The sequence below is a fragment of the Pongo pygmaeus genome, chromosome 19, assembly GCF_028885625.2.
Source record: "Pongo pygmaeus isolate AG05252 chromosome 19, NHGRI_mPonPyg2-v2.0_pri, whole genome shotgun sequence".
Classification (NCBI taxonomy): domain Eukaryota; kingdom Metazoa; phylum Chordata; class Mammalia; order Primates; family Hominidae; genus Pongo; species Pongo pygmaeus.
The window spans coordinates 99367907-99395293 of NC_072392.2; the positions used below are offsets into that span (position 1 = coordinate 99367907).

Genomic DNA, 27387 nt, shown 5'->3' on the forward strand with positions numbered 1-27387 from the left:
CCTCTCTCTTAGAGGCACTGAGTGGCTCCCTCCGTGTGTGCGGCATCTCTGCATCTCTGAAACGTGGGGGCCTGTGCAGAAGGGAAGGTCCTTGGTCATGTGAACCCCAAGGGGACTTTGGGGCTGTCCCCAGTGGCTCCCGTTGGCCAAAGTGGTTTGGAAGCACCGTCTCGTGTCACTCACCTGGTAGGGCCTCCTGCTCTCTGTGAGGCCAGGCTGTGTCACGGCCCCTCTGGGCTCAGGCGGCTCCATGCACAGTGCACCCAGGGGCCCATGTGTCCCAGCCTCCTCCTGCAGGTGGAGGCTGCAGCCTCCCTTTGGACCAGTGACTGTGACAGCAGGGCCTCGCCTTGTAAGCTGCCAAGTCTTCCTGATAGACACCATTTGGAGGCCTTCATTAGATCAACCTTACATCCCCGAGGGGGCCTGACACTGAGGTCCCTGGTTGGTCATGGGCCTCCAGCACAGCGGCGCCTGCAGATGAGGGAAGCGAGATGCCCCTGGCCCAAGCCCAGCCTGGGGGCTCCCCTTCCAGAGCCCAACCCCTTGCTCCAACCTGCCTGTACCTCCCCTCCCCACCCACACTATTCCTCCCTCCCTACAGTAGGACATGGGCAGGGGTGCTCCAGAGACAGCCACCTGAAGAAGCCACCAGGATGCTTGGGAAGGACACTGCCCTGGGCCCCGCCTCCCGCCCCGTGGGGATCTTTCAGGCCCCCACCGCCTATTCGCAGAGGCACGTGCTCCTGCTTAACTCTGTGGGGACCCTCCAGCACCTGAGCAGGGGAAGGGAGCGGGGGGGGCCTCGTGGTAGGCGGGTGGAGGGCCTTGTTCCCCTCTGGCTGTGGCTGCGGGTGGCCCAGCCCCGCCCGCCTGCCAACAGCTTTGCGGTGCAGGCTGAGCTCTGCGGGGAGATTAGCAGCCGTCCTGATTGGATTGGCCGTGTTGCAGCAGTGGCAGCCAAGCGTGGGCCCCTGGTCTGGCTGCTCGTGGTTTGATCCTGAGCCGTTTCCTGCTGGTGATCAGTAGCTCCGAGCGTCACCCACGGAGGTGCTGCTGGAGTCTCACTCAGCGAGAGGCTCTGAGGCCCGGCCAGGGGACCTGAACAGGCAGCAGAGGTGACCAGGGTCTTTGGAGATGCACTTGTTGTACCCAGGAAGATTGGAGGGTTTTTTGTTGTTGTTGTCGTTTTTTCCCCCTTTTTGGAGACAGAGTCTCACTTTGTCACTCAGGCTGGAGTGTGGTGGCGCAGTCATACATAGCTCATTGCAGCCTCCTGGGTTCAAGCGATCCTCCCACCTCAGCTTCTGAGTAGCCAGGACTACGGGTGTGTGCTGTCGTGCCTGTATACTTTTTAAACTTTTTGTAGAGACAAGATCTTGCTTTATTGCCCAGGCCGGTCTCGAACTCCTGGACTCAAGTGATCCTCCTATCTCGGCCTCCCAAAGTGCTGGGATTACAGGCGTGAGCCACCATGCCCGGCCAGAGGTTGGTTTTGAAAGGCAAATTTGCCCATGAAGAAAGGAGCAGGCTCTGCTCCAAGCTGTGGCCTGGGTCTGCTCTCCACACGGAGCGGACGTCCGGCAGCCTCCGGGCTGGGCATTGAATGTGCTCTGCCAGGCAACCTTGGTCACCTGTGGCCAAAAGGGAGGTGGAAATGTGGAAAGAAACCCCTCTGCCCCATCAGACCTTAAACCTCCTTGCGGACACTGGGCAGAGGAGGAGGCAAAAGGTGCTTTGGAGGGAGGAGAGAGGCACAGGGAGGGTTGCTGCAGAGGGGTTCCCAGTGGACGCGGGGGCAGGAGAAGGCCCCGGCATGCCTGTCCCCCTGCAGCTGTGGGAGCTGGGCTTGGCCAGGTCGCTCAACCTGTGGGGAGAAGGTGTCAGGTCAGCTCAGCCCCCGCAGAGCCTCATCTCCACTCCTGTGTGTCACGTAGGGGTCCTCTGCAGCCTCCACTCCAGCCACCCCGGGTGGATGGCCGCTGACCCTGGAGCCCCCGCCTGCCTGGGTCGCTGGGAGTGTGTGAGCGGATTTGGCGCCAGAGGCCCGGGCAGGCCTGAGAGCCCTTGATCCCAGTGTGATGGTGCGTTGCTGGTCCAGGGCCCATCCCTGGAGCCAGTGGGTTGGAGTGGTGGCTCAGGACAGTGGAGGTGGGTGACGGAAGGCAGCCTCGGCCTCTGCTCTTCCTCCACCCCCTTGTCCAAGATCTGAATGCTGACCCAGCCTTGACACCAAGGTGGCTCTTTGGACTTGCTTGGTTTCAGAACTGCGTGTGGGGAAGCAGCTACCGTCATCACCATGGCAACACAGACATTGATTTTTTTCCCGTCGGTTACTCCCTGGCCACATTCCGTTTTTGCCTTTTTTATAGGTGGGAGAAGAACTCTGCTTCTCCCAAGGAGAAGCTGGTGGCTGGAGGGCAGCAGAGAGAAGGGGCGGGATTGGGAGTCACCCCCGAGGTGTCATCCTTGGGCTCTGGGTCAGCACTGGATCTGGTCCCCTGGCCCCTGTGGGGGCTCTGATAGCAAGATGTCCTGTCAGCCCCCTGGCCATCTGTCCTTCCGCGTGATGAGTGCGCTCTGTTTGAGCCCTGCCCGGGTGGGTGGTGATGAGCTCTCAAGGTGCCTTTGGGCTCTAGAAGCCACCAGGATAATTGAGAGTTGTGGATAGCTACTTCAGAAGGCTCTGGAAGGTGATGCATGCTCACAGCCAGCTTGGGGCAGCTGACCTCTCGCACAGAGCCCGTCTTCCACTAGCAGAGAAAGGAGAAGAGTTCTAGTGCATCCGGAAGCAACAGAAATACCCAGGAAACGAGTGTTTCTGTGCTATCAGTGTCCACGGGCCAAAAAGAGCACCCTGACTGCTCGGTAGCAGCGCCCATCACGTCCCTGAGCCTCTGTTTGAGGGACTCAAGTCCAGCTCCCGGAAGACTCAGGGCGAGGGTCAGATGCCTTCTCTGCACTCTCCCGCGCCGCTACGAGCCGTTCTGGCTCACATTCTGCCATCCGAGCTCTGTCCAGGAGGCAGTCGAGAATTGGAGCAGTTCCTACGCCAAGTAGGGCCTTGTGGGTGGCCGGTCCCCTCCTCCAGCATGGCACACACAGGCACCGGAGCATGCAGGTCTGTGCCTCTGCAGAGTCTGGGGCATCTTGTTCCATTTCCTTGCTGCCTCTTCCATCTCTTCCGTGATCATCCCCACCCCTCCCCCTCTGCTTCCGGCCTCCCCGGCCTTCCCAGTCTCCTGGGCCAGCATCGTGGTGGTGCTGGTCCTGTTGCTCCTCCTTCGAGCGCCCAGGTAGGGCTGGGGTTCCCTGCGGGCTGTGGCTGCCGTGCTCTCACCAGCTGGCTCCAGCCCTCAGAAGTTTGGGGAGGGTGGGCTCGGTCACCTGCATTCCACCTGCCCAAGGGCTGCCACTCCCTTTTCCCAAATGGCTGGAGTGCCCCAGGGCAGAATTGGGAGACTTCGCAGGCTCCACCTCGGTCCATAACAATGTTCCTTGATTCCCTCCAGCCTCCTGCTCCTTCGCCGCCTCCTGCGCAGCCTGGCCTGACCCATGTAATCAGAGAACAAGAGGGGCTCTCCTCGGTGTACCTGTGTCCGTGCCTCGTGGCCGCCTGAGCACTTCTCAGGGTCCAGTGGAAAACTCTCCTGCCCTGTTTGACGCCCACACTCGTCAGTTTCACCTTAGTGCCAAGAGCAGACGATCTGCTCTGGGCCCCACTTGGGCCACAGCCTCGCAGCCGTCTCCGCGTCCACACCCTGGCCTGGCATTTCCTGAATTCTTGGCCCCTGTCCGAGAAGGAGGCTGCCCTCCTGGGAGAGCTCTGGCTGGTGCTGACCCAAGTCCGTGGGGTCTTCAACCTTTGCAGACACCTGCGCCCAGAGGCCACTCCTCCCATTCTGAGCACAGGCGGGCGGACGCTGTCTGGCAGGCTCTGCCTTTCTTTTATTTTTCCTGACCTCTTCACCCAGCATCCTCTGCTTGGAGGTGGGTGTATGAGAAGGGGCCATTGGTGTCAGAGTGGGGCTGTCTGCTGAGCAGGTGAATGCACCCGCAGTCCTTGCTCTGGGGCTGGGCTGTCCCATGGGCCTCACGGACCTCGTTGTCTGTGGTCATGAGCCTGCATCTTACTGATTTAATCCCGGGTGCCGGGTACGAACATGCACACTTCCCTGATGAGAAAATGGCATCTGACCTGGGGCCCCTTCCCACAGCCCTGGGTATTGGGTGCCTGTCACCTCCAGGACGACCCCCAGCCAGCAGACAGGTGGCAGGTGGAGGGTACCTGCACTGGGGCCCTGGTGGCCCCAGTGGGTTGAGGCTCTCTTTGTAGGTGGCGTGGGGCCTTCTGTTCGCATGACCCTCCAGTGGCGCGTCCCCATGCCAGGGCTCAGCACCCCTGCTCCTCAGAGATCGAAGCCTCCTTCTCGGACCTTCCCCACCACTGTGGTCCCAGCCTCCTGTGCAGTCTCTTGGTTACCCAGGAGTTTAGAACTTTTACCACCTGGGGTGCCTTTCAGATACTCTGACCTCTTGGTTTGTAGGAGCACCAGGCTGGGGTGGGGAGGTGGAGGCTGTGCTGCTCCCCTCACCCTGTGCTCAGCTAGGGCCTCCAGCCTTCTTCATGGGAGCCGTCACCAAACTGGTCTTGGGCCGTGCTTTGGTAGAAATGATCTTTTAACTGACTAAGCGGAGTGTTAACTGAAATCATCATGAAATGCTGTTTATGCACCATTTGGGATTCGGAGTCAAGCATTCGGGGACCCTTGGGCAGGGTCTGAGCTGCTGTTTGCCCTCACAGATGAGGACGAGGGTCTGCACAGATCTGCCTCCAACCCCAGCATGAGAGCATCTGAGGCCCAGGCTCCCCACTCCCCCAGTCTTTTTCACTGTCTCTGAGATTCACGCTCTCTCTCAGGTTCTTGTCACTCACAGACTATAAGAATACGTTGTATTTTCTGGAGTAAAAAAAGGCACAAATCTTTAAAATGTCACTGTTGTGAAAGCTGAAGTGTGAGGGGCTCTTCTAGGTTAAAGGACTAAAGATGCCCAGCGCCCCAGAGGAAGGGTGAGAGTCCTCCAGGAGCTGGCAGGCGCCAGTTCCTTGTTGCTCACGGTTAAGCCCGTGTATGACTTATTTGTCTCAAGTGCTTATGGAGCAGTCTTCCAATAGGTAGAATGCTGATTTGTTTTCGTAAAATGAGAGAGACTAAAGCCACGTGCCAACCCAACGCAACGGGACCCTTGATGAGACCCTGGATCAGGAAGGAGCTTGTCAATGGCATCGTCGGGCCATTCGGGAGCATGGTGTGTGCTGTTGATTAGAAGAGGATGCGTCTGTGGTAACCTTCCTGTGTGTCAGAATGGAGGCGCGATGATGAGGCAGAGAAGCTCCTTGCTCTTAGGACACAGCTGGAGTATTGGGGACAGAGGCAGCATCACATTGTCTGATGTCTGCAGTTGAGTCTCAAGGGGCTGAAAAAAGGTGCCTGTGTGTCTGTGTGCATGCACGGATACGTGTGTGTGTGCACTGGTACATGTGAGTGCTGGTGTGTGTGCGTGCACGGATACGTGTGAGTGCCAGTGTGTATGCACGGATACGTGTGAGTGTGCGTGCACTGGTACATGTGAGTGCCGGTGTGTGTGCATGCACGTATACGTGTGAGTGTGTGTGCACTGGTACATGTGAGTGCTGGTGTGTGTGCATGCACGGATACGTGTGAGTGTGTGTGCACTGGGACATGTGAGTGCCGGTGTGTTTGCGTGCACGTATACGTGTGCATGCATGGATGTGTGTATGTTTGTGTGTATGCATGGATACAGGTGAGTGCCAGTGTGTGTGCATGCACGGATACATGTTAATGTCTGTGTCTGTGCATGCACGGATGCGTGCGAGATGCCTGTGTCTGTGTGTGCACGGATGCGTGCGAGATGCCTGTGTCTGTGCGTGCACGGATGCGTGCGAGATGCCTGTGTCTGCGTGCACGGATGCGTGCGAGTTTCCTGTGTGTGTGCACGTGCACGGATGCGTGCGAGTTTCCTGTGCGTGTGCGTGCACAGATGCGTGAGTGCCTGTGTGTGTGCGTGCACGGATGCGTGAGTGCCTGTGTGTGTGCGTGCACGGATGCGTGAGTGCCTGTGTGTCTGCGTGCACGGATGCGTTGAGTGCCTGTGTGTCTCTGTGCGTACACGGATGCGTTGAGTGCCCGTGTGTCTGTGTGCGTGCACGGATGTGTTGAGTGCCTCTGTGTCTGCATGCACAGATGCGTGTGAGTGCCTGTGTGTGTGCGTGCACAGATGTGTGAGTGCGTGTGTGTGTGCATGCACGGATGCGTGAGTGCCTGTGTGTCTGCGTGCACAGATGCATTGAGTGCCTGTGTGTCTCTGTGCATACACGGATGCGTTGAGTGCCCGTGTGTCTGTGTGCGTGCACGGATGCGTTGAGTGCCCGTGTGTCTGTGTGCGTGCACGGATGCGTTGAGTGCCTCTGTGTCTGCGTGCACAGATGCGTGTGAGTGCCTGTGTGTGTGCATGCATGGATGCGTAAGTGCCCGTGTGTCTGTGTGCATGCACGGATATGTGTAAGTGCCCGTGTGTCTGTGTGCATGCACGGATGCGTAAGTGCCCGTGTGTCTGTGTGCATGCACGGATATGTGTGAGTGCCTGTGTGTGTGCATGCATGGATGCGTAAGTGCCCGTGTGTCTGTGTGCATGCACGGATATGTGTGAGTGCCTGTGTGTGTGCATGCATGGATGCGTAAGTGCCCGTGTGTCTGTGTGCGTGCACGGATATGTGTGAGTGCCTGTGTGTGTGCATGCATGGATGCGTAAGTGCCCGTGTGTCTGTGTGCGTGCACGGATATGTGTGAGTGCCTGTGTGTGTGCATGCATGGATGCGTAAGTGCCCGTGTGTCTGTGTGCGTGCACGGATATGTGTGAGTGCCTGTGTGTGTGCATGCATGGATGCGTAAGTGCCCGTGTGTCTGTGTGCATGCACGGATATGTGTGAATGCCCGTGTGTCTGTGTGCGTGCACGGATATGTGTGAGTGCCTGTGTGTGTGCATGCATGGATGCGTAAATGCCCGTGTGTCTGTGTGCATGCACGGATATGTGTGAGTGCCCGTGTGTCTGTGTGCGTGCACGGATATGTGTGAGTGCCTGTGTGTGTGCATGCATGGATGCGTAAGTGCCCGTGTGTCTGTGTGCATGCACGGATATGTGTGAGTGCCTGTGGGTGTACCTGTACATCACAGAAAGAGTGGTAAAGCGATTGTGGCAAAGTGCACGGCCAGGGAACCTCGGCGAAGTGAATGAGTGTTTGCTCTACTATCCCTGCAACTTCTCTCCAGGTTGGAAAGGTTGGGCTGGCAAGAGAATAATGTAGTTCTGTTTTCTAAACCACAGGGAAGAATGGGCTTGGCAAAGCCATGACTGACAGTGCTTTCTGTCTCCTTCACCTTCCCACTGTATTGAGCCAGAGCCATTCGTGGGAACCCCTGGATGCGGTTGTGAAGCCAGCCTCGGCTCAGCTCACCCACAGAGCTGTTTCCAGCCACATTTGCATTCCGGCTGTGCCCACATTTGGCATTGGGGGAAACTTCCTGGTGCCTGTGATTTCAAGCCGGCGGCCGGGTCTGTGCCTGTGCTGGGTCTGGGGCATCTTGTGGCACTTCCTTGCTGCCCTCTCTCTTCCGGGACCACCCTCACCTCCCTCCTCATCCCTTCCCCTCTGCTTTCGGCCTCCCTGGCCCTCCCAGTCTCCTGGGCTCAGCAGATGACCACCCAGGGCATCCCCGGTTCGGCTTCAATCTTTGAATCGTGTGAAGCGATCGGGAGGAGCTTGGCGGTCGCCTCAAGTGGGCTCCCTTCCGGTGGGCTGCTTGCCTGCTGTGCCGTCTTCAGGGATGAGCGGTTAATCCTTCTCGTTCATCTGCTCACTAGACGTGGCTGTGTCAGAGCAGTGCCTGCCTCCTTGTGGCCCTAGCCTTGTGGGGAGCTCCTGTGAGAGCGTCGTGAGTGACCCTCTCCGAGGACCCTACCTCCACCCGCCCACCTGCCCTCCTTGCCTTTAACCCTTTCAGTGCTATGCGTATCACCACACTCCCTCTGTGTCCTTCTCTCCCAGGTAGGGGCCACTTACAACACTGTGGCAGCCTTTGGTGGGCCTCAAGTCCTGCTCCTCCCCTCCATGGGCACATTGGGGCTGCCAGTACTGCCCAGCCTTTGCACTGGCCAGCCACGGGCTCCATATGAGGCCAGCTGGGCACTGCCACCTCTCTCCTGGCACGGAGGTGTTCTGCCAGGGTCTGTGTATACTTTTGAGGGTCTGCTGGGAATTTTTTTTTTTTTTTTTTTTTTTGGTAGTGATGAATAAAATGCATAAGGCGGAGAAGCAGAAGTGACTGCACCCGGGTGTTCCCTCTTGCTAGTAATCCTGAGGTTTGGCAGAAGCCAGCTGCTGCTGGGGTCAGGGGGCAGCGAGGCAGAGGCTCCCCAGAGTACGGCCTGAGAGGCCTGGCTGCTTGGCTGGGGGGAGTGCTGAGTCTCAGGTCCTGCCGGGAGGCACAGTCCTTCCAGAATCAATCCCTGTTACCATCTGCAGCTTAACTCATCTTAAGCTTAACCATCTGCAGCTTAACTCATTCTTGCTTTATCTTCCCTGTGGACCAGGTCTAGCCTGGGGAAGAGAGGAGATGGCAGGTGGACACCTGGGAGGGGCTCACTGAGATCCGCCTCTCCATCAAGGGAGGCCCTGTCTAGGTTGTGGAGGATGCTTGAGAGAGCCCTGACGTTTTGACCTCCCAAAAGGTCAAGGGCGCTGGCAGCGGGTGAGACGCCGCAGTTTGCTCTGCTCCCCGGGGCTCTGCTTGCCAGGAGACATTTCGGCTATAAGCAGGCGCGAGCACCTCCAGAACGCACATCAGGAAGACAGATGGTGTGCAGGTGGGGCTCAGGGCTGTCATCCCCTGAAGCTGCTTCTGAAAGAGCTGTTCTTACAGCAGCACGGTTAGAAAAGGCCACATGGGAAACAGCCCGCACCTCTCAGTGGATGCCGAGAGAAACACCTGGTGTATCCATAGGGTGAAATTGTATTCAGCCATAAAGAAGGACAGGCCGGGCGTGGCTCATACCTGTAATCCCAGCACTTTGGGAGGCCAAGATGGGAGGATCACTTGAGGCCGGGAGTTCAGGACTCACCTGGGCAACACAGCAAGACTGTGTCTCTGTCTAAAAAAAAAAAAAGAGGTTCTGGGGCTGGGTGCAGTCGCTTGCATCTATAATGCCAGCACTTTGAGAGTCCACTTGATCCCAGAAGTTCAAGACCAGCCTGGGCAACATAGTGAGACCCCATGTCTACAAAAGTATCTTAAAAATGATCTGGGCATGGTGACACACCCCTGTAGTCCCAGCTCCTCGAGAGGCTGGGGCCGGAGGATTCCTCGAACCCAGGAGTTGGAGGCAGCAGTGACATGATTGTGGCACTGCACTCCAGCCTGGTGACAGAGTGAGACCCCTGTCTCTAAAAAGACAAGAAGGAGACTCTGAGGCAGGCCACGCCATGGATGGAGCTTGAAGACATTGTGCCCAGGGAGAAAAGCCAGACATAAGAGGGTCACGTGTGATTGCAGTGATGTGAAGTCTTGGGAATAGGCTGCACCACAGAGATGCCGTGAGACTGGTTCCCGGAGCTAGGGCGCAACTCCTGGTGGGCATGGGTTTCTCTTCGGGGTGATGAAAGTGTCCGGGCGGGCGGCTAGCTCAATTGGTGAGCACGTGATGCTGATGATGCCACGGTCGCGGACTCGATCCCCGCACCGGCCACAGTCCCAGTTTCTTAGCTGGGCGTGGCAGCTCACGCCTGTAATCCCAGCACTTTGGGAGGGCAAGGCAGGAGGATTACCTGAGGTCAGGAGTTTGAGACCAGCCTGGCCAACACGGTGAAATCCCCCTCCCCGCTAAAAATACAAAAATTAGCCGGGCGTGGTAGTGCACGTCTGCAGTCCCAGCTACTCGGGAGGCTGAGGCAGGAGAATCACTTGAACCTGGGAGGCGGAGGTTGCAGTGAGCCGAGATAGTGCCACTGTACTTCAGCCTGGGTGACAGAGACTCTGTCTCAAAAAAAAAAGGTAAAAATGGTGAATTTTATGTTATGTGAATTTTTCCCAGTTTAAAAAAAAGAGCCCAGTGTTGGGAGGATGGATGCTTGGGCTTCCCGCCCATCCTGAGGCTGGTGGTGCTGAGCGTGCGGGTGGCTGTGGGAGCGGGTGCCGTCTCAGGTGCGAGCCAGGCACTGTGGGTGCGGGTGCAGGTGTGGGTGCCGTTTTGGGTGGGAGCCGGGCACTGTGGGTGCGGGTGCCGTCTCAGATGGGAACCGTGTGCTGCGGGTGCTATCTTGGGTAGGAGCCAGGTGCCGTGGGTACAGGTGCCATCTCAGATGGGAGCTGGGCGCTCTGGGTGCAGGTGCGGGTGCCGTCTTGAGTGGGAGCCAGGCACTGTGGATGCAGGTGCCATCTCGGACCTGGGTGCTGTGGGCGCGGGTGTGGGTGCCATCTTGGGTGGAAGCCAGGCACTGTGGGTGCCGGTGCCATCTCAGATCTGGGCGCTCTGGGTGCCGGTGCGGGTGCCGTCTTGGGTGGGAGCCGGGCACTGTGGGTGCAGGTGCCATCTCGGAGCGGGGTGCTGTGGGTGCGGGTGCCGTCTTGGGTGGGAGCCGGGCGCTGTGGGTGCAGGTGTCATCTCGGAGCTGGGTGCTGTGGGTGTGGGTGCCGTCTTGGGTGGGAGCCGGGTGCTGTGGGTACAGGTGCCATCTCAGAGCTGGGTGCTGTGGGTGCGGGTGCCGTCTTGGGTGGGAGCCGGGAGCTGTGGGTGCAGGTGTCATCTCGGAGCTGGGTGCTGTGGGTGCGGGTGCGGGTGCCATATTGGGTGGGAGCCGGGCGCTGTGGGTGCAGGCGCCATCTCGGAGCTGGGTGCTTTGGGTGCGGGTGCTGTCTCGGGTGGGAGCTGGGCGTGTATGCGACTGTTGGTGTCATCTCGGGTGGGAGCCGGGCATCTGCCTTCCTGTGCTGCAGCCTCCGCTCCTGTCTGGCTGTGATCTCTGGCTGCGCCCCCCCCTCCCCCCGGCAGCGCCCCCCTCCCCCAGCGGTGCTCCCGGCTGGCAGCAGATCTTGAGGATGCAGCCTCTGGAAGCTCTCAGGGCTCCTGAGTTTTGGGGTGTTTGACCTCCAGCCTGCTCAGCCCCGAGTCAGCTTTGAGCTGTGGGGGTGCCAGGTCTCTCCCCTGCAAAGTGGGGTGATAGTCCCATGCTGGTTGGGGTAAGACCTGAGGGGAGCGAGACCGGGCTCAGCCTGCAGAAGAGATAGAGGGCTGCTGTGGGGTCTCCCCAGTCTCTGCTGGGGATTCCAGAAAGGAGCTGGGGACTCGGCAGATGGAAAGGGCCCTCTCCGCCAGGTGCCGTGCCCAAGCAGAACCGACTCGAGGACAGAAAGATGCTGGTCAGGCACGCCTGGGGCCTGGGCTCCGCAGCCTCACCTGACTCAGGCGCTGTTTTCCTTGCTGGGGAGCAGGGGCCTGGCCGGGGTCTTGAGGCTGCCCTGTCCTCGTCAGCTGCGCTCAGACCCGTCCACAGGAGGCTGGGCTCCCCGGTCACAGTCAGTCCCATGGAGCGGATTTCACTCTTAGCCTGGCGACCGCCCCGTCTGAGATGGAGGTAGAGCTGGTGGGGTGAGGCCCACGGTGACCCCAGTGCGGACCGGCTGCTGCTTCACTCATCGAGGTGCATTCGTAGACGGTTGAAAAGAGAGAGGCCTCGTTTTCAGGATGACTGTGTAGACACATCACCCATGACACCCACGTGTGCCCCCTTTCTCGCCCTCCGATGCTCCTCCCCCTCCTCACTCCCCAGCATCCCTAGGCAGCCCTGGGCTGGTGGGGTGAGCTGCCCAGAGCTGGCTGACCCATCAGCCTAGGTGCGACGCTGATGCACTCCCACATCTACATCCTGAGGCGTGGCCACCTGCTGTCCATCACCCCCAACGCCCCAGATCCCCGGATCCTTCTGATGGTGACAGCTCTGCCAGTCTGTTCTGGCTCATGTGCTGTGTGCCCTGGCCCGCTGGCACTCAGCTTACATTTGAACCTCGTCTTTAGAGTTAAGGTCCCACCTGTGCTGTGGACCAGACGTGGGCTTCCCAGTGGATGGATGGCATCTGATAGGTGAGCCTGCTTAGGAAGCCTGGCAGACCCTGTCCCTTGGCAGGGTGGGCCTGGGTAAGTCTGCCGGCCGCATGGGAGGGAGTGTGGAGAGATGAAGAGATGAGGGAGCCTGAGAACGCACGGCCTCACGTCTCACCCCAAGGGAGGCTCTCAATGGCTCTGGAGCCCTCGCTACTCTGTCTTCAGGCCCCTGAGGGACACAGGGAACCGTGGACAAGACAGTTGCTCAGCAGAACTCACTGCCCCTACCGGTGCCTCTCACTGCTGATCTTAGGGTCTTGGCATTCCTTAGGGGCCTGGTGCTCCACGTGCACCATCCCTCCAGCTGGCACCCCGGGGGTTAAGCGCTGGTGGCTGGACACATTTGCACTCCATGCAGATGCAGTTTACAGATTCAACGCGTGGGATGATTTTGTGCAGCCGTTGCTCGACGCTCAGGGCAGGCACACGCCTGGTCTGTACAGCTTTGCCTGGACCTCCCCTGCGTGTGCGCCAGCCGCATATTGTGGGGCTGGGGGCTCGGGCTGGCGGGGATGCTGGGGTGCACATTTGAGTGTTGCAGCCACACGGGCGGGTGGTGATGACCGTCACCTGGCCAGAACTCCATGAGAAGCTCCATATACTCTTTCTTTTTGGATTCAGCCGTCCCTTTTTAAAAGGATTTGCTGTTCGATGTTGTCTTCCACATGCTCCTTGTGAATCCATTGTGTGTAGCCTTTTAAGGGAACACGTGCTTGTTATCTGGTCTTAACGTTAACTTATAATTTGGGCTGCAGAATGTGGCGAGAGCCAGGCACGGTGCTGCATACCTTTGACCCCAACTACTTGGGAGGCTGAGGCAGGAGGATCAAATAAACCTAGGAGTTGGATACCAGCCTGGGTGACATAGTGAGACCCCATCTCAAAAAAAAAAAAAAAAAAAAAAAAAGAATATGGCAAGAGCCCTGCAGAGTTCAGCTGAGTTGTCTCCGGCCTTTTGCTTCACCTGTTTGTGAACTTGCTGGCCCCCACCCCAGGATAGGGGGCCGGCGACCTCACATAAGGCTGGGTGCATGTATGGACACTCCGGGGCTGAGGGAGCACTGGCTAGGGCACAGGCTTGGGTGAGTTCCCCCTCTCAGGCCAGACCTTGTGCCTGTTGTCACCTGCCACCCCAACTCAGCTGAAGCCAGTTCCCAATGTCTAGGGGTCCTGAGAACTGGGAGGTGGATCCAGAATCCTTAGTCATAGGAACACCATGAAAACCTCAGGACAGTTTCCTGGCGGCTTCCTGAGCTCAGAGGTCGTGGCGTCCACCCTGGGAATTTATAGGATGCCAAAGAGCGCCGAGAAGCACGAGGAGCCCTGGAGCTGCCTCCCCCAGGGTCCCACCGTCTCAGGCTTCCTGATCCTGCTCCTGAGCACGGGGCAGTCTGCCCCCGGCCTGAAGCTTCCTGCGTCTGCTGTCCTCAGCTCGTAGGATGGTGTCCTGCCAGGCCGGCAGCATCCTGGCCACCCAGAGTAGATGGTGGAGGGGCCACGTGGCCGTGGGCCTGTGCCAGCCCTAGCTGGGGTTCCCTCTCTCGTGGGGTCTGTGCGGCCGGCCGTGCTCCTGTCTCCTCCCCTGCCCTGGGCAGCGCCTGCTCACGTCCAAGTGGCTTCCCTTCAGCCAGGCTCCTTTACACCAAATTCTGTCCCCTTTTGTTCTTGACCCCTTCCCTGCGCATCTTGAACCCTGGGTCGAGTGAGCCTGGGGTAGTGCCCACGTCCTCTCCTGCCGAGGCTGGTAAACCTTAGACTTGCCCCCACCCCACCCGTCTGTGTGGTTTGCCGCTGATCCCCAGAGGTCTCGACTTCATCCCGACCGTGAGAGGCCACCGCAGTGGTGCAGCTCCCTCCTGACTGCAGTGCAGCCCAGGGGGGCCATCGCTGGGCCCTGCCCCACTCTGCAGGGCCACACAGCAGGGACCAGGCAGTCACACCCATGGTTGGAGCCAGTGGAAGTGATTTCCAGGCAGAGGCAGGCCCCTGGGCCAGGGCTGGGGCCGGCGGCCGTGGAGGTACTGGGTGTGCCAGGGCGCTTCGTAGGTGGTTTGTGTGTGGCAGAGCCTGGGCTCTGGGGTCTGTGTCTGCCTCTCCTGCTCCCTTCTGGCCCCGGGGTCAGCGTGGTCCTGGAGACTGAGCCCTCATGACCCACCTGTGGTCCCCATGAGCCCCGTGGTTGTGGCCAGGGCGGGTAGCGGCATCCAGGGTGGCTGTGAGAGTGGAGGGAGACTTGGGTCACGGCCAGGCACACACAGCCACACATATGCTCATCCGCATAAGCGCACCCGTGTACGGTTCACGCTTGTGCGTGCCCACTCACACAGGTAGACGTGCACGCACACACGTGCTCATGCCTGCACACATATGTGATGCCTCCCCGGGGTCTGCAGAGCTGCTTTCCTCACGCTGAATCCCTCTTCACAGTGGCCAGGCCCAGGCCTGTCATCTTCGCAGGCGGAGGGTGAGCAACTGCGTGCCAGGCAGGCCTTCTGTATCTTCCCAGAAAGAGAAGCCAAGCCTGGGGCTCTGTGCATCCCCCACCCCTGCCCTGCGGTGGATGGGATCCTGCCAGCCCTGCGCACTGTTCTCTGGAGAAGCAGCCAGGCCTAGCACTACTTTTAGTGGGACACGTGTCACAGAAGTCAGGTGACTGCACCTCTGGGTCCCCTCAGGGGTGCATGAATCCCTTTTCTGTCCTTCCTCCACAGAAATCTGTGCCCCTGACACGGAGCGTTCGGCTTTGGGAACAGGCCCAGCAGTTGCCAGCCTGAGGGGCAGGAATGACTTGGAGTCTGGGTGGCCAGGAGGTGCCTGAGATGCCTGGGATAGCTCAAGAGGCAGCCCCGTGTGTGCTGACCGGGGAAGAGGGCACGGCTGTGAGGTGGAGGCTGGCACAGGCGGTTGGGCCCTGGCTTTGCGGCCACTCACCAACCGCTGACGTGGCCTACTCTGTCTGCTCATCTGGGCGGCCTTGCGGGTTGTGCTGATTAAAAGGAGGTACATCTGTGAAGCACCTGGCCCTGGTCAGTGCTCAGAGGGTCTGTGGTCATGGTGAGAAGAACCCTGCAGCTCCTGGAAGGGCGAGAGGACCCGGAGAGGCTTCCTCTCCCAGACTCAGCTGTGCTTTGGGGAGGGGGAGTGACCCAAGGCCAGCCCAGCCGTAGTCCTGGGAGGCAGCATCGCCCGGTTAGGGCTTCCTGCGTGTCGCCGGGGGCCTTGCTCTGGTTTCTGGCTGACCTTGTTGGGCACTGGAGGATCCTAGTGGGGGCTCTGCTCGCTGGAGCGAGAGGACCCTCTGGGGCGTGGGACCGGCAGTGGCCTGGACGTGAGCAGAGGAGGAAAGTCCTGCTTCAGGCAGCCCTTCAGGGAGGGACAGGGATCGCCCGAGAGTGACCCACTGGCAGCAGGGACGGCCCTCCTGCTCTGTTTGTGTCCACAGCACGTGGTCCGTGCCTGGCACTGGAAACGGTAGCTCAGCAAATATTTGTCCGTCAAAGGAGTAAGGGGGCCGGACCACCCGGTTCCGGCCCCTCCTCTGCAGACAAGGAAATGGAGCCATTTGCCACAGGGGTGCGTCTTTCGTACCAACTCCAGGGTTGGCGGGAGGACAGCCCTGAGGGGCTGTGGCATGCTCCTGTCCCATGTGGTGCTGATGGGGGGTGGGTCTCGGGCTCTGCTGATGAGTGTCAGGGCTGGGTCCTGGAACCCAGGCTGGCTGCACTCTGGGGGGGCTTCTGGGGACGGCTAGCCAGCCCCCTGGGCTGGTGGTGTGGTCACACCTGCTGGCCTTGGTGGTCATGTCTCAAATGGGATCACAGCTCCGCGGGAGCTTTGGCAGAGCAAGATGGGAAACATCTGGGTGAAAAGGAAGGGGGCCGTGCTCCTGTGTCTGCAAGGCCTCGGCCCCTCAGCTTCTCTCTCTGTGCTCCCCTCTTTGGTGGAAGCAGGTGGGGATGCAGCAGTGTGGTGAGGCCCTTACAGAGTGGGGGCTCAGACCCACATCAGGGTAGCCCAGACACCTGCGCCCCTGGGGCTGCCCCCCTGCAGGTGGACTTGAGCCGGGTCTCGTTGATGTCCAGGCTGCAAAAGGCCTCTGACGGCGCTTACCCTGTGCTGCCACGATTTTGATTTCTTAATCTGCATTTTGCACATGGGCCGAGGAGACATCAGTGTCCCCAAGCGCTGCCCGTGTGTCCCCAGGGCCCTCAGCGATGGCAAGGCGAGCCCAGGCCTGCGTGCACCGGGGTGGCTGCCTGGTGAGCCGATCCCATGGGGCCAGGCCTCCTCAGACCACCACACTCCTCTGGGACTCAAAGCGGAGATGTTGGGTGAAGGTCTCAGAGGTGCTGTGGGTCTGCAGCCTGGGTAGTGAAGCGTCTTAGAGTCAGAGAGGCCTGTGCCCAGCACATGCCCATGGGTGTCCCCAGTGCGTGCCCACGGGTGTCCCCCAGAGGAGGTTTGTGCACTGTGGTCTGGGGTCAGTAGACCGTCCGCCTGGCCTGAGGTAGGAGGTTCGGAGCTCTTGGGTCTCTGCAAACGAGAGTCGGATGCGTATGAAGACACTCACTGTCACGCCTGGGGTGAGGCACACACGGGCTTTTCCTATCTCTTGCCTTTGCGGAGACTCAAGTTCCCTGCCAAAGATGCCTGGCGTGCTGTGCATTTGAGGTCTGGAGTCCCTTCTCATTCTAGAATTTTCTGTTTCCTCTTGGTGTCCCCTCTCCGCCCTCCCTTCTGGCCCTGACACCCCTGGGGCCTGCTGCCTGCTGCCTGTGGTCACAGGGCTTCCCTGGGTGGCTGTCAGCCCAGAGTGGGATGACGGTGGTGACTGCGAGCACCTGACTCCCTCCCCTTCCTTCTGCTGTTCTGCTTCCCAGGAGACGTTCTCTTCCAGATGGCTGAAGTCCACAGGCAGATCCAGAATCAGCTGGAAGAAATGGTGAGTCCACCCCCAGCATGGCCCTGCGAGGAGGGGCAGGCGCGATGGGAGAGCTGGCGCCACACCTTGGCGGTGGGTCCACTTGGGAACAGTCCGAGTTGTCCAGCCACACTCAGAGGCAGGGAGGGACCCTGGCTCAGGACGCAAGTCACACTCAAAGGACGACGTCGGAGAAAAGGGCACAGGCCAGACCGGGGCCGCATGCTTCACTGGCCGCAGCGGCCAGCCACGACACGCTGGGCTCCAGGGAGAGTCCTGATCGCAGCCCCCGCCAGACCCCACTCCTGCGGTTCACAAGGCCACAAGGCCGACTTCCCCTGGACTCTCTGACTGTAGGCAGAGGCAGACCCCACACAACCAGAGCACGCTGCTGGCGGCTAGTTTGCAGCATCCTGTCTAAAGCCAGGGGTCCGACCCTGGTGTCAGTTCAGGCCCATGGGCCCTGCGACCTCTCAGCCTGTGTCGCAGTGATCCCTAGCATGCGACAGCAGAGGAAGGAGGGGATGGCCGTTTGTTTCCCTTGTGGCTGTTGGAGGCAAGATTGTCCGACGTTCCAGACTCCTGTTCAGCACTCACTCCTGCAGCCCTCTGGCTCCAGAGGGTGCACCCGGCCATGCAGGGCCACGGCTCATCAATCGGGGAGGGGGCTCCTCCTGCACAGCCGGGACACCCGGTGTCTCATGACCATCCGCTCTAGCCGTGCCCCGCCTCCTGTTCCGGGTCCATGTGTTGGAGCTGATGGCTGATATGTTTTCTCTCCATGTCCAGCTGAAGTCTTTTCACAACGAGCTGCTCACGCAGCTGGAGCAGAAGGTGGAGCTGGACTCCAGGTATCTGAGTGTAAGTGCACCCTGGCCGTGCCTGCTGGACCCCGTGCCTGGGCTCCGGCTCTCCCGAATGCCTGCCACTCCTTCCCTCAGCCTGAAGGCTTCCCACTTCCCCTGAGCTCCCCGTCCACATGGGCCCCAGCTCTGACTTTATTGTCCATTTGGGACCGAGTGCCCCTGGTGTGCCCCAAATGCAACCTGTGGGTGAACCCGTTGCCTCTGACGCCCCACGTGCCCGGTTCCATGCCCTGGCTTTGGCCACTTGCGGTGAAGCTGGTGCCTGACTCCGCTGCACGGGAGTGCAGGAGCTCCTTCTGTGGCCTCTGCAGTTCCCTGGGCTGTGGGCCCGTCCTGCCCCAGCGCCACTCCTGTCCGCTGGCAAGAAGGCTTGGGGCTGAGGCACTGCTTGAGGGTTTGAGGGTCATCTCTGGCTCTCAGTGGTGGGCGGGAGGGGTGGGCCTCGGCCACTTTTTCCAAGTGTGATTTTCATCTTGGGGGACCAGAGAGCTGCCATGGGGTTGGGTAGGGTCGGGCTGAGGCTTCAGTTGTGCTCTCCCCAACTCTGATTTGCAGCTGAGCGTGCACAGCCAGAGAGCGAGCCAGAAAGGGAGTGGCAGGGCTGCCAAGCGGACCCCGTTGTGTTGGGCTCATGGGCCTCAGTTTTGCTGCCAGGGGTCCATGCTGCGTTGGGTTCATGGGCCTTGGTTTTGTGTTTTATTGTTTGAATCTCAGGCTGCGCTGAAGAAATACCAGACTGAGCAAAGGAGCAAAGGCGATGCCCTAGACAAGTGTCAGGCTGAGCTGAAGAAGCTTCGGAAGAAGAGCCAGGGCAGCAAGAATCCTCAGAAGTACTCGGACAAGGAGCTGCAGGTAGGCCCGCCACCTTGGGACTGCTCACCTCTCGCCCCCCCTCGTCCACAGGGAGCGGACAGCAGCCCCCCAGGTGCGATCAGACAGAGACAGGCTATGTGCCCCTGGTAGACCTCAGGAGCGGTGGGCCTGATGCCCCCAGGCCGGCGGGATGGTCGGCTCCACCTGTGGGGCTCTGTCCTGCTCTCTGCAGCCTCCCAGGGTCACTGAAAGGTTCTTGGCTGAAGGAGCAGAAACCCAAATGGAGTCCTCCCACCTCTGTTCTCCCAATCCCTGCCCGGGAGTCAGGTCCCAGTCTGTTCCTCTAAGCAGTCGTGGCCTCCGCCTGCAGGGCTGGCCGCTCAAGGGAAGGTGGTACTTCATGTTCCTCAAGGGAGCGGCTTCGGTGTTGTTTCTCTCACCGTCCCGCCAGCGTCACCGGTGCTGCGTGCTGAGTGGGCTGGGACTTAGGATGGCCTGGCCGATGACAGGCACGGCCTGACGTGTGTACACCAGAACCTGGATGGTGCCTGACGCAGGCCAGACCCAGAAACCCCTCGCCCACTTGCTGGGGTCATAGTGATACAGAAGAGAATGAAACACAAAACAAGATGCCCAGTCATGTGTAAAGGAAACATCAGGAAAACCTCTGGCCAGTCACCCAGGTAGAAGCTTCTGGGCTGCACCCTGGGGCGGGCAAGGTGTGGCTATGGGTGAAGCCCGGGCCTCCAGGTCGCACCCTTCCTGCTGGCAGTCAGGTTTTCAAGCCTTGGCAAGCCCTACACACACCTGCCCGTGTGCGTGTGTCTGCATGTGTGTGTGCCACCGTCTCCTTGGTGCCGGATGTGGGTGCTCATGAGTGGCTGTGGCCTCGCCCTGGGACTGGGAGGCCGGTTCCTGCTCAGAGCCTGTGCCCCGCTCCCTGCTCAACTGCAGGGAAGCCAAGCAGGTCTGCCCATACTCTGCAGAACAAGCCAGAAGATTTCCAGTGTGGGGTCGCCTGGTGGAGCAGTTTCAGCCCCAAAGGAGAGGACGGCACTAGGCCAGGGGCAGATGAGAAGAAGAAGTGAGAGTCTGTGGAAACAGCCATATGGGGGAGCTGGGGGTCCCTCGGGTGCCCGCTGCTGTTTGCAGCCTCCAACTCAGGCATGCTTGGTGCACAGTTGCAGGGACGCAACTCAGGCCGTTCTCTAGGGTGCCCTTCCCTCTCCAGCCACCTCTTCCCGTGTCCCCAGCTTTTGTTTTGATCCTGTTTTTCACTCCAGGTAAGCTGTGATGGGTCTTTTGATCCTTTCCGTTTTGCACTCCAGGTAAGCTGCGATCATGGGTCTTTCTATGATGGGCCCGTCGTGGTGGCCTTAGTATTCCTGCCTGAGGCTGCCTCAGTGAGCCGTCCTCGAGCTGTTTCTGTGAACAGGACCTGAGTAGTGGGCATAGGGAGTTGAGGAGGAGAAATAGGTATATGTTGGTAGACACTGTGTCTATTTTTCCTTTTCCTCCCACCGTGGGACGATTTGCTACTTTGCTTTCTGAAGACAAGTAGCGGACGGCGCCCCTGCAGCCTGGAGGGCCATAGCCTCCTCCGAGCAGGCCAGGGCAGTGCAGGTGTGAGCCAGCCCTGAGCACCCGCGCCAGGTGTGAGAGCTTGTCTTAAAGGGGACTTTCCTGGGAACATCCCCAGCTTGGTGTTCTGGGGACGGGGATACTGAGGCCAGCTTACTGAGGGCTCAGCTGCCTGCTGGGGGTCCAGGAGCTTGAGCTCCCTTCTCCCCTTGAGGCTCTGTGGGTTTTTGCTAACAGCCTTACTGAGATACAATTCACGTCACCAGCAGTTCACCATTTAACGGGCACAGTCCAGGGGTTATGAGTGTTTGCAGCTGTGCGTCCATCACTCAGTCCGTTTTAGAGCATTTTCCAATCAGCAGTCACTCCTGGGCCCCTGGCCCCACCAGTCACCAGCCTGCCATTGGCCTCCATAGACTCGCCTGTTGTGAACATTCTGCGTAGCTGGAATCCCACAGTGTCCGGCCTTTGGTGCCTGGTGGCTCACGTGGCGTGGAGGGTTCTCAAGGCTCATCGTGCCGTAGCCTGCGCCAGCCTCCTCCCCTCTTACTGTCGGGGGTCAGCCTTTCTTCCATTTGATGGCTAAATCGGGTTCCATCGTGTGGGTACTGGAGGCTCCGTCGGGCTCAGGGGCAGGGCCGTCTCCCTGCCACAGCTGGTACTGCCCTGTGGCTGAGCTCGCTGGGAGCTGGAGATCGTGGTGGGGTAGCATAGGGCTGGGCAGAGGCAAAAGCTGGGGACTCTCGGAGCCACTCCCCCTCCCTCCTGCAGGCTGGAGCCAGAGGCCTGAGGCCCCCACGCAGTCATTGTGGCCATGCCGCACCAGCTCCCTGGTTTTCGTGTGCCCTGCCTCCCGCTGCCAGGCCTCTTCAGGAGGGCCCTGACCACACGCCTGGCCTCTGCCTGCCTCCACGCTGCTCTGCCGTGGGCCCCGGGTGGTGGGATTTATGCCTGAGGCTGTGTGTGCGCAGCCAGCTCCTCAAGCCCATCCCGCGTGGGGGTTTTGGAAGACTTTCTCCTTGCTGATGGCTGGTCTGTCTGTTTGCTGCATGTCCTGGCACTTGGGGTCTGTTGGGGGACCATGTTGGTGCCTCAGGGGCCCTGGAGGCAGGTCCCATCTGTTCTTCTCATGGGGGCTGCGAGCCACCTCCAGTGCCTCAGTGGACCCTGCGTTGACTGGCCCAAGGGTCACCTGATTCGCAGCCACAGGGGGCTGGACCTGGTGGTGACTCGAGGGGCCTTGGCCCTGCCTCAGCGCTGCGGTCCGTAGTCTGGGCAAGGGACCGCCAGTGGGTGCCCCAGGTGCTGACTGCAAAACATTTGACAACAGAACTAAGGTGGCTGGTGGCTGGGCTCACCCTGGGGCCCCTCGAGTGCCCTTTCATGGTAAGCCAGGTGACCCAGTTTTGGGAGTAAGCCACAGCACCTGTTTTTCAGGTGGGAGACACCCAACGGCTGCCACGGTCGTCACGAAGCCCCCTCGTCCGCAGGAGGGCAGGCCTGGGCAGGGGGAAGGGGAGGGGCAGGGGGAGGGGGTCATGGCCTTCCAGGTCGTCTGCGTCCTGATGGGCCAGAACCACGAGCCTGGCAGGGCCAGGAAGGAGGGCAGCATTCCTATCTGTGGCTGCTAGTTGCCGAGGCAAATGATCCCCCCAGCACCTGTGAGCGGGTCTGGGCGGGGGCCGTGTGGGTGGGGAGGGCAGGCAGGGCCCCGAAGCATGTGGTAGGTGGAGGTTGCAGTGGGTGTGAGGTGAGGGTGGCCCAGCAGCCCCCTTGGAAAGGCCTCTGCCACCCGGTACAGAGACGCTTGGCGAGCCTCATCTTCCCGGCCTCCCAGGGCCCCTCCTGGGAGATGTGTGGTGCTGGTCTTTCTTCCCAGGTCCCAGGGGCCCTGCTGTGGCTCACCAGCCCTGGCTGAGTACCCTCCTTTCTCCAGAACTTGCAGCTGCTCCTTCCCACTCACCAGGGGACCTGTGGGTGGCCCCAGGCTGGCCTGTCCCCACCTGGGCACAGCCTCAAGGCCCTGGTATCAGGCTTAGGCTTGGATCCGGCTCTGTCCCTTATGGGTCACGTGGCCACAGCAAGCCCCAGAGCTTCTCTGAGCCTCAGTTTCCCCATTTGTGAGGGGGAATGTCCTGCCTTTCTCCCTCTTCTGAGCACTGACGGGAAGGGCTGTGGGGCCAGGACGAGCCGACGTCAACCTTCTCACGGTGCCTGCGTGGGCTCTCCTGGACCGACCTCCGCCTCTGCTCCTCCCCATCTATCTCCTTCCTCTGTTAATGGGAGACGGGGCTTCAACTCTTAACCACACAGATGTTTTATTTTTGTGAATTTTCCCAAGTCACCGAGTTCCTTCGTGAAGGGCTAGGGTCTCATTTCTCCTGCGTCCCACTTGGTGCCAGGCACAAGCTGGTCACACAGCAGATAACTAGTAAGTGCTAAGCGGTTTCAAAACAACGTTTTGGGGTGGGAAACAGAGGGAGCCACGCCCTGGTGTGCTTTCTGCTCCCCAGTGGCCTGGAAGCCCAGGAGGCCAGGCTTGGGAGCCGTCAGCATCCCCGGCCCCACATCTGAGTTTGAGGGGGTGGGGCACTTGGTACGTGGCCGCGTACACCTACCCTGAGCTTTGGGGAGGCTGCGGCCACCATCCTGGGGTGAGTCCTGGGGTGAGTGCCAGGCTGTCTGGCTGGGATGTGCTGCCGGCCTTGCTGCTCCAGGCCCCTTGCCACCCAGGGCTGTTCCTGCTGGTTCCCATTGCCTTTGCAAACCCGGCCAGCAGGCTCTGTCAGACTTCTACTTTAGGGTGTGGCCTCGGGGGGCCCAGCTGTTGCAGGTCCTCTCCACTTCTGAAGAGAGGAAGCACCCTGGGCTGGGGGAACTGGGCTGGCTGGCCCCACCTACTCATGTGCAGCCCCGCCCCTCCAGTGTACTCCACCCCGCCCTCACTTGTGTGGACCCACCCCCACTTGTGTGGACCTGCCCCTTGGTGCAGGAGGCCCTGCCCTTGCTTGTGTGGCCCCACCCCTCCATTCACCCCACCCCCACTTATGTGGCCCCTCCCCACCCCACAGGCCTCCTAGCTGTCCCTAACTGCTGGCTTGCCTCGCAGGGGCTACTGTCCTGGGGCCTAGGATGTCAGCGAGGTCCTGGTGGTCGCAGGGAAAGGGCCTGCTGGAAGTACTCTTGGGGGAAGCAGAGACCTCTTCACTGGCCTCTCCATTCCTAAAGCGGTTGGTTGCTTCCCAGCTGTTCTACAGACCAGCCCAGTAGCTGCACCCCACACTGGGGGCAGCCCGGGGGTGTCTACCCAGAGAGTATAGTTCATGGTGCCGCCCTGGAGATCCCTGCCTCGGTCCCTGGACCCGCCTGCTCCCAGCTCTTCTAGCTGCCTCCACTGTATGCCCTGTGGGGTCACTGGCAACCGTAGCAGTTGTCCCCAGTCCTGAAGACCCTGAGAGAGGCAGATGTGCCCACACGTCGTTGGGGTGCGGGGCAGGAGTCTGGCCCATTCGGGCTCCTGGGGCTGCTTTCTTGGACTGCCGGAAGTGGAAGTGACCCCATGCAAGGGTGGCCTGAAGCCAGTGTCCAGCCAGGGGCGTGTGTAGCAGAGAAGCAGAGGCCTCCCCACGGTTCCCAAGCTGCCCCTGCCACAGAGGCCTTTTCCTTGGAGACCCTTTAGTGCCCCCGGGGTCTCTGGCCCTGCATGTCCCTTACCTGGCAGCTTAGAGCTGGCCAGGGCTTGGCCGGTGGTGCAGCCGAGTGGGCAGGTGGGGGCTGTTTAGGGAGCCTCGCGGGCTGGACGGGCGCCCCCGTCCACAGGGCCCCCCACCTCAGCTGCTGCTGATGAAGGGGAGGTGGTGGCTGGTGCCTGACTCTGGTCTTTGGGGGTGTAGCGTGCTGTCATTGTCAGATGTGGGTTCCCTCAGTGACCCAAGAGCTGGGTGTCTCGAAGTGATTGCTGGGGTCCCGGTGGGCTCAGAAACCTGGCGCCAGCTGCACCCCACCTGAGCTGCATGTGTGCGGAGCGCCAGGCTCCTAGGAGCTGTGAGGCTGCCGGGCAGCAAGGCTGGGCCCATGGCACGTCTGAGGGGCAGCTTCATGCTCCAGGGTGCCCACGAGGCCGAGGCCCCCGATGCGCACTGCCCTCCTCCACTGCCAGGCTCATCATGTGGCAGCGGCCAGGCCTGCAACCTGAGCTGAACCAGGGACACACCACACCAGGCCCTGGGGGCAGAGGTGGGGCTGTAGGGAGGGGGTGGGCTTGAGGTTGGCCAGGCCCTGCCCCAGAGAGGCAGGCAGAGTGGGTTTCTCTGTCTGCCTGCCAGGGTGCCCTTGAGCGGGGCTGGGCCGGGGGGCCTCCCGTTGTTCAAGAACTGCTTGTAATTGAGATGGTGTTTTGGGATTTCCATGAAAAGAAGTAATTTTAGTTATAGGTCAGGGCACTGGAGTTAGGAAGCATTTGGGGCGTTTGTTAACTAGGACAGAAGAGCTTTATGTAAGGGGGCACGGCCTGGAGCACTGCCCTGACGGCCTTGGGCAGTGGTGCCTTCACTCCCCGGGACTGTGGTCATTGCCACGTTTGCTGGGTCAGGTGCTGACAGACGTCCCCATCCGCGTAGAGGGAATGTTCTCCACACCACACGGGGCACGGTGGACACGCTGGGGGCAGGGGACACCTTCTCTGTGGGTTTAGCAGTGTGTCCATGGGACGTGGTCACAGCCTGGTTCAGCTCCTCCTTAGAACAGAGGGATGTGGCCGTGTCCACAGGGCCCGGAATGGAGCTGAGAGCAGAGCCCAGCCTGTGCCACCCCTCGGGGGCAGGGAGCAGGGCCCGGGGGACGTGTCCACATGCCACATCCTGCATCTGGAACCCAGGGTGGGAGGCAAGTGGCCCACCCACTCCCTGGGCTGGGCTGTGGGCACGAAGACTTGAGTGTGGGGAGGGAGCCCCAGCCCACTGGATGCAACTTGTCCTTCCTAACCCGTGTGCACTGAGGGTGGGGCAGCTGAGACCCAAGCAGTGCTGGGGCCTCAAAAGCCAGTGCTCGGGCTGGGAGTGGTGTGGGGCAGGCCAGGCCCCTGCTCAGAATCGCACCGGGCATGGGCTCGACTTGCTGGCCCTGGGACGACCCTGCTCAGCCAGCTCTGGAGGCTTCCTCAGCGGCCTGAAACTCCTGCTGCAGAGGAGGGTAGCGCTGCCCTGTCCACTCACCACCTCCTGGGACTTTTCTGGACAGAGATGCCCAGGGCTACAAGGAGAGCCAGGGTTTCTGCTGGGTCACCTTCCCCTGTTCCCTTTCTGAGATGATAGGGGAGGAGGCAGGAGGCAGGTGCAGCCCTCACTGGCCGGTGGTGAGTGAGGAGGGAGAGATGGCCCTGCATTCCTGGGGATGCTGCCTCCCAGAGACCATGGGGGCTCCGTAGCACCCGCAGAATCATCGTGGGGGTCCTGGGAAGCGGCACTGGTGCTCTGCTCACTGTAATGCAGGGGGCCGGTGGGGGGCATTGGTGCCCCCAGGATCCCCCCTCCGGCTGCCCCCCATCTGTGGGTGTGTCAGGCCTATAGCCGGGATTGAGGTCTGAGAAAGGGGAGAGATGCGTGCTATTTAAAGGGGTGTATAATTAACACAGCAGAGACAAAGCACCCTCGTTCAGATCTTCAGAGAAGATAATAGCAGGGCCGGTGATCGCCAGCATGGAGTCTGGCGACATGCAGGGGGGTGTGAAGCCCATCCTCGTTTTTGCAAAGCTCTTCAGGCTAAAGGCTGTCTGTGGACAACCCCCGCTGTGAGGACAGCCGTGTGGCCATGTTTCTCTGGAGTAACATATCTGAGGGGTCCTCACCAGGAAAAACGGGAGTGTGAAGAGCCAGGAGCCACGGAGCCCTCTCAGGGCTTCTGCATCCGCAGCTGACACAGGGACCCTCAGTGTCCCCGGGGCCAGGGCAGCCAGGGGTTGGGCACTCTGCTTCCCCAAGCCTCAGGGCTGGGCCACTCAGGCATCTTAGCTCCCACTTCTCCTGCATCTTGCCACCCCTTTTGCTGGCTCTTGGGGACAGCTTGGTCTGTGGTTCTCCAGCCTGTTTGTGTGTCTAGCCCACCGGTGTGGACAGAAGCAACCTGCTGTCTCCTGTGCCCGCGGGCATGTGCTCACCAGACTGTCCATCCCAATACCAAGCTGTGGGTCTGTTGGGACCTGTTGTTCCTGGGCACCCCTTGCCAATCTGCTGAAAGCTCTGGGCCTTTTTCCCAGGAAAATGGGGACCCTCAGGGCTCATGGATCCCTGATGCTGCCAAAGTGGCACTGTTCCCTTCCTGAGGATCTTCCTGTAATGCCTTCCTCAGGGAGTGGAATGACCAGCTCTTCCACCTGCCACCGGGGCCAGAGGGTGCGGCTTACCCTCTGCTCAGCCCAGCCCGGGTCTTGCTCAGAGCACGTGTGTTCAGCGTGAGATTTAAGGGTCCTCCCATCTCCTTAACCACCTGCCACGCTGCCCTCCCTCCTCTGCCTGGGTACTGTGCCCATCAGCCCGGGAGGCCTGGTCAGTGGGTTTTGGAGCAACCACTGGCTGCAGCCTGCAGGTGGCCAGTGACCATGTGCTACTTGGGGCACCTAATTCTCACCCCACACACCACAGCTGACCGGTCCGCAGCCACATCCTTTCGAGTAAGTGTGTTACCCATGGTGACAGCTGAAGGCCAAGAATTACGTTCTCATTGATATGCTGCAGGGGACCTGGGGGGGGCGCATGCGATTTTTAAGGAACGTGGGAAAGCTGCAGCAGCCGTGGCGGATGAGGTAAACCAAAGCCGCCTTGGTTTTTTCTGGAATGCCCCTCCCCCACTGTGAGTCACCGCATGCTGCAGAGAGGAGAGATGTGTTCTGATCACTTTTGTCTTCTCTGATCACGGGGCTGTTCAGCCCAGGGTGACTAAGTGGGAGCGTTCTGTGGGTCTTAAATGCTTTC

The 27387-nt window shown here is 60.3% G+C and overlaps 1 protein-coding gene across 4 annotated transcripts in view; it reads left to right on the plus strand.

Moving 5' to 3' along the window:
- BAIAP2 (BAR/IMD domain containing adaptor protein 2) overlaps positions 1-27387 on the plus strand; it is a 79716-nt gene that overhangs the window by 31383 nt on the left and 20946 nt on the right. For all 4 annotated transcript variants that reach the window (XM_054458579.2, XM_054458580.2, XM_054458578.2 and 1 more), the window contains exons 4-6: positions 17119-17180; positions 17949-18020; positions 18740-18877. In XM_054458579.2, coding sequence (XP_054314554.1) covers positions 17119-17180; positions 17949-18020; positions 18740-18877 — 272 coding nt within the window. The remainder of the gene's footprint in view (positions 1-17118; positions 17181-17948; positions 18021-18739; positions 18878-27387) is intronic.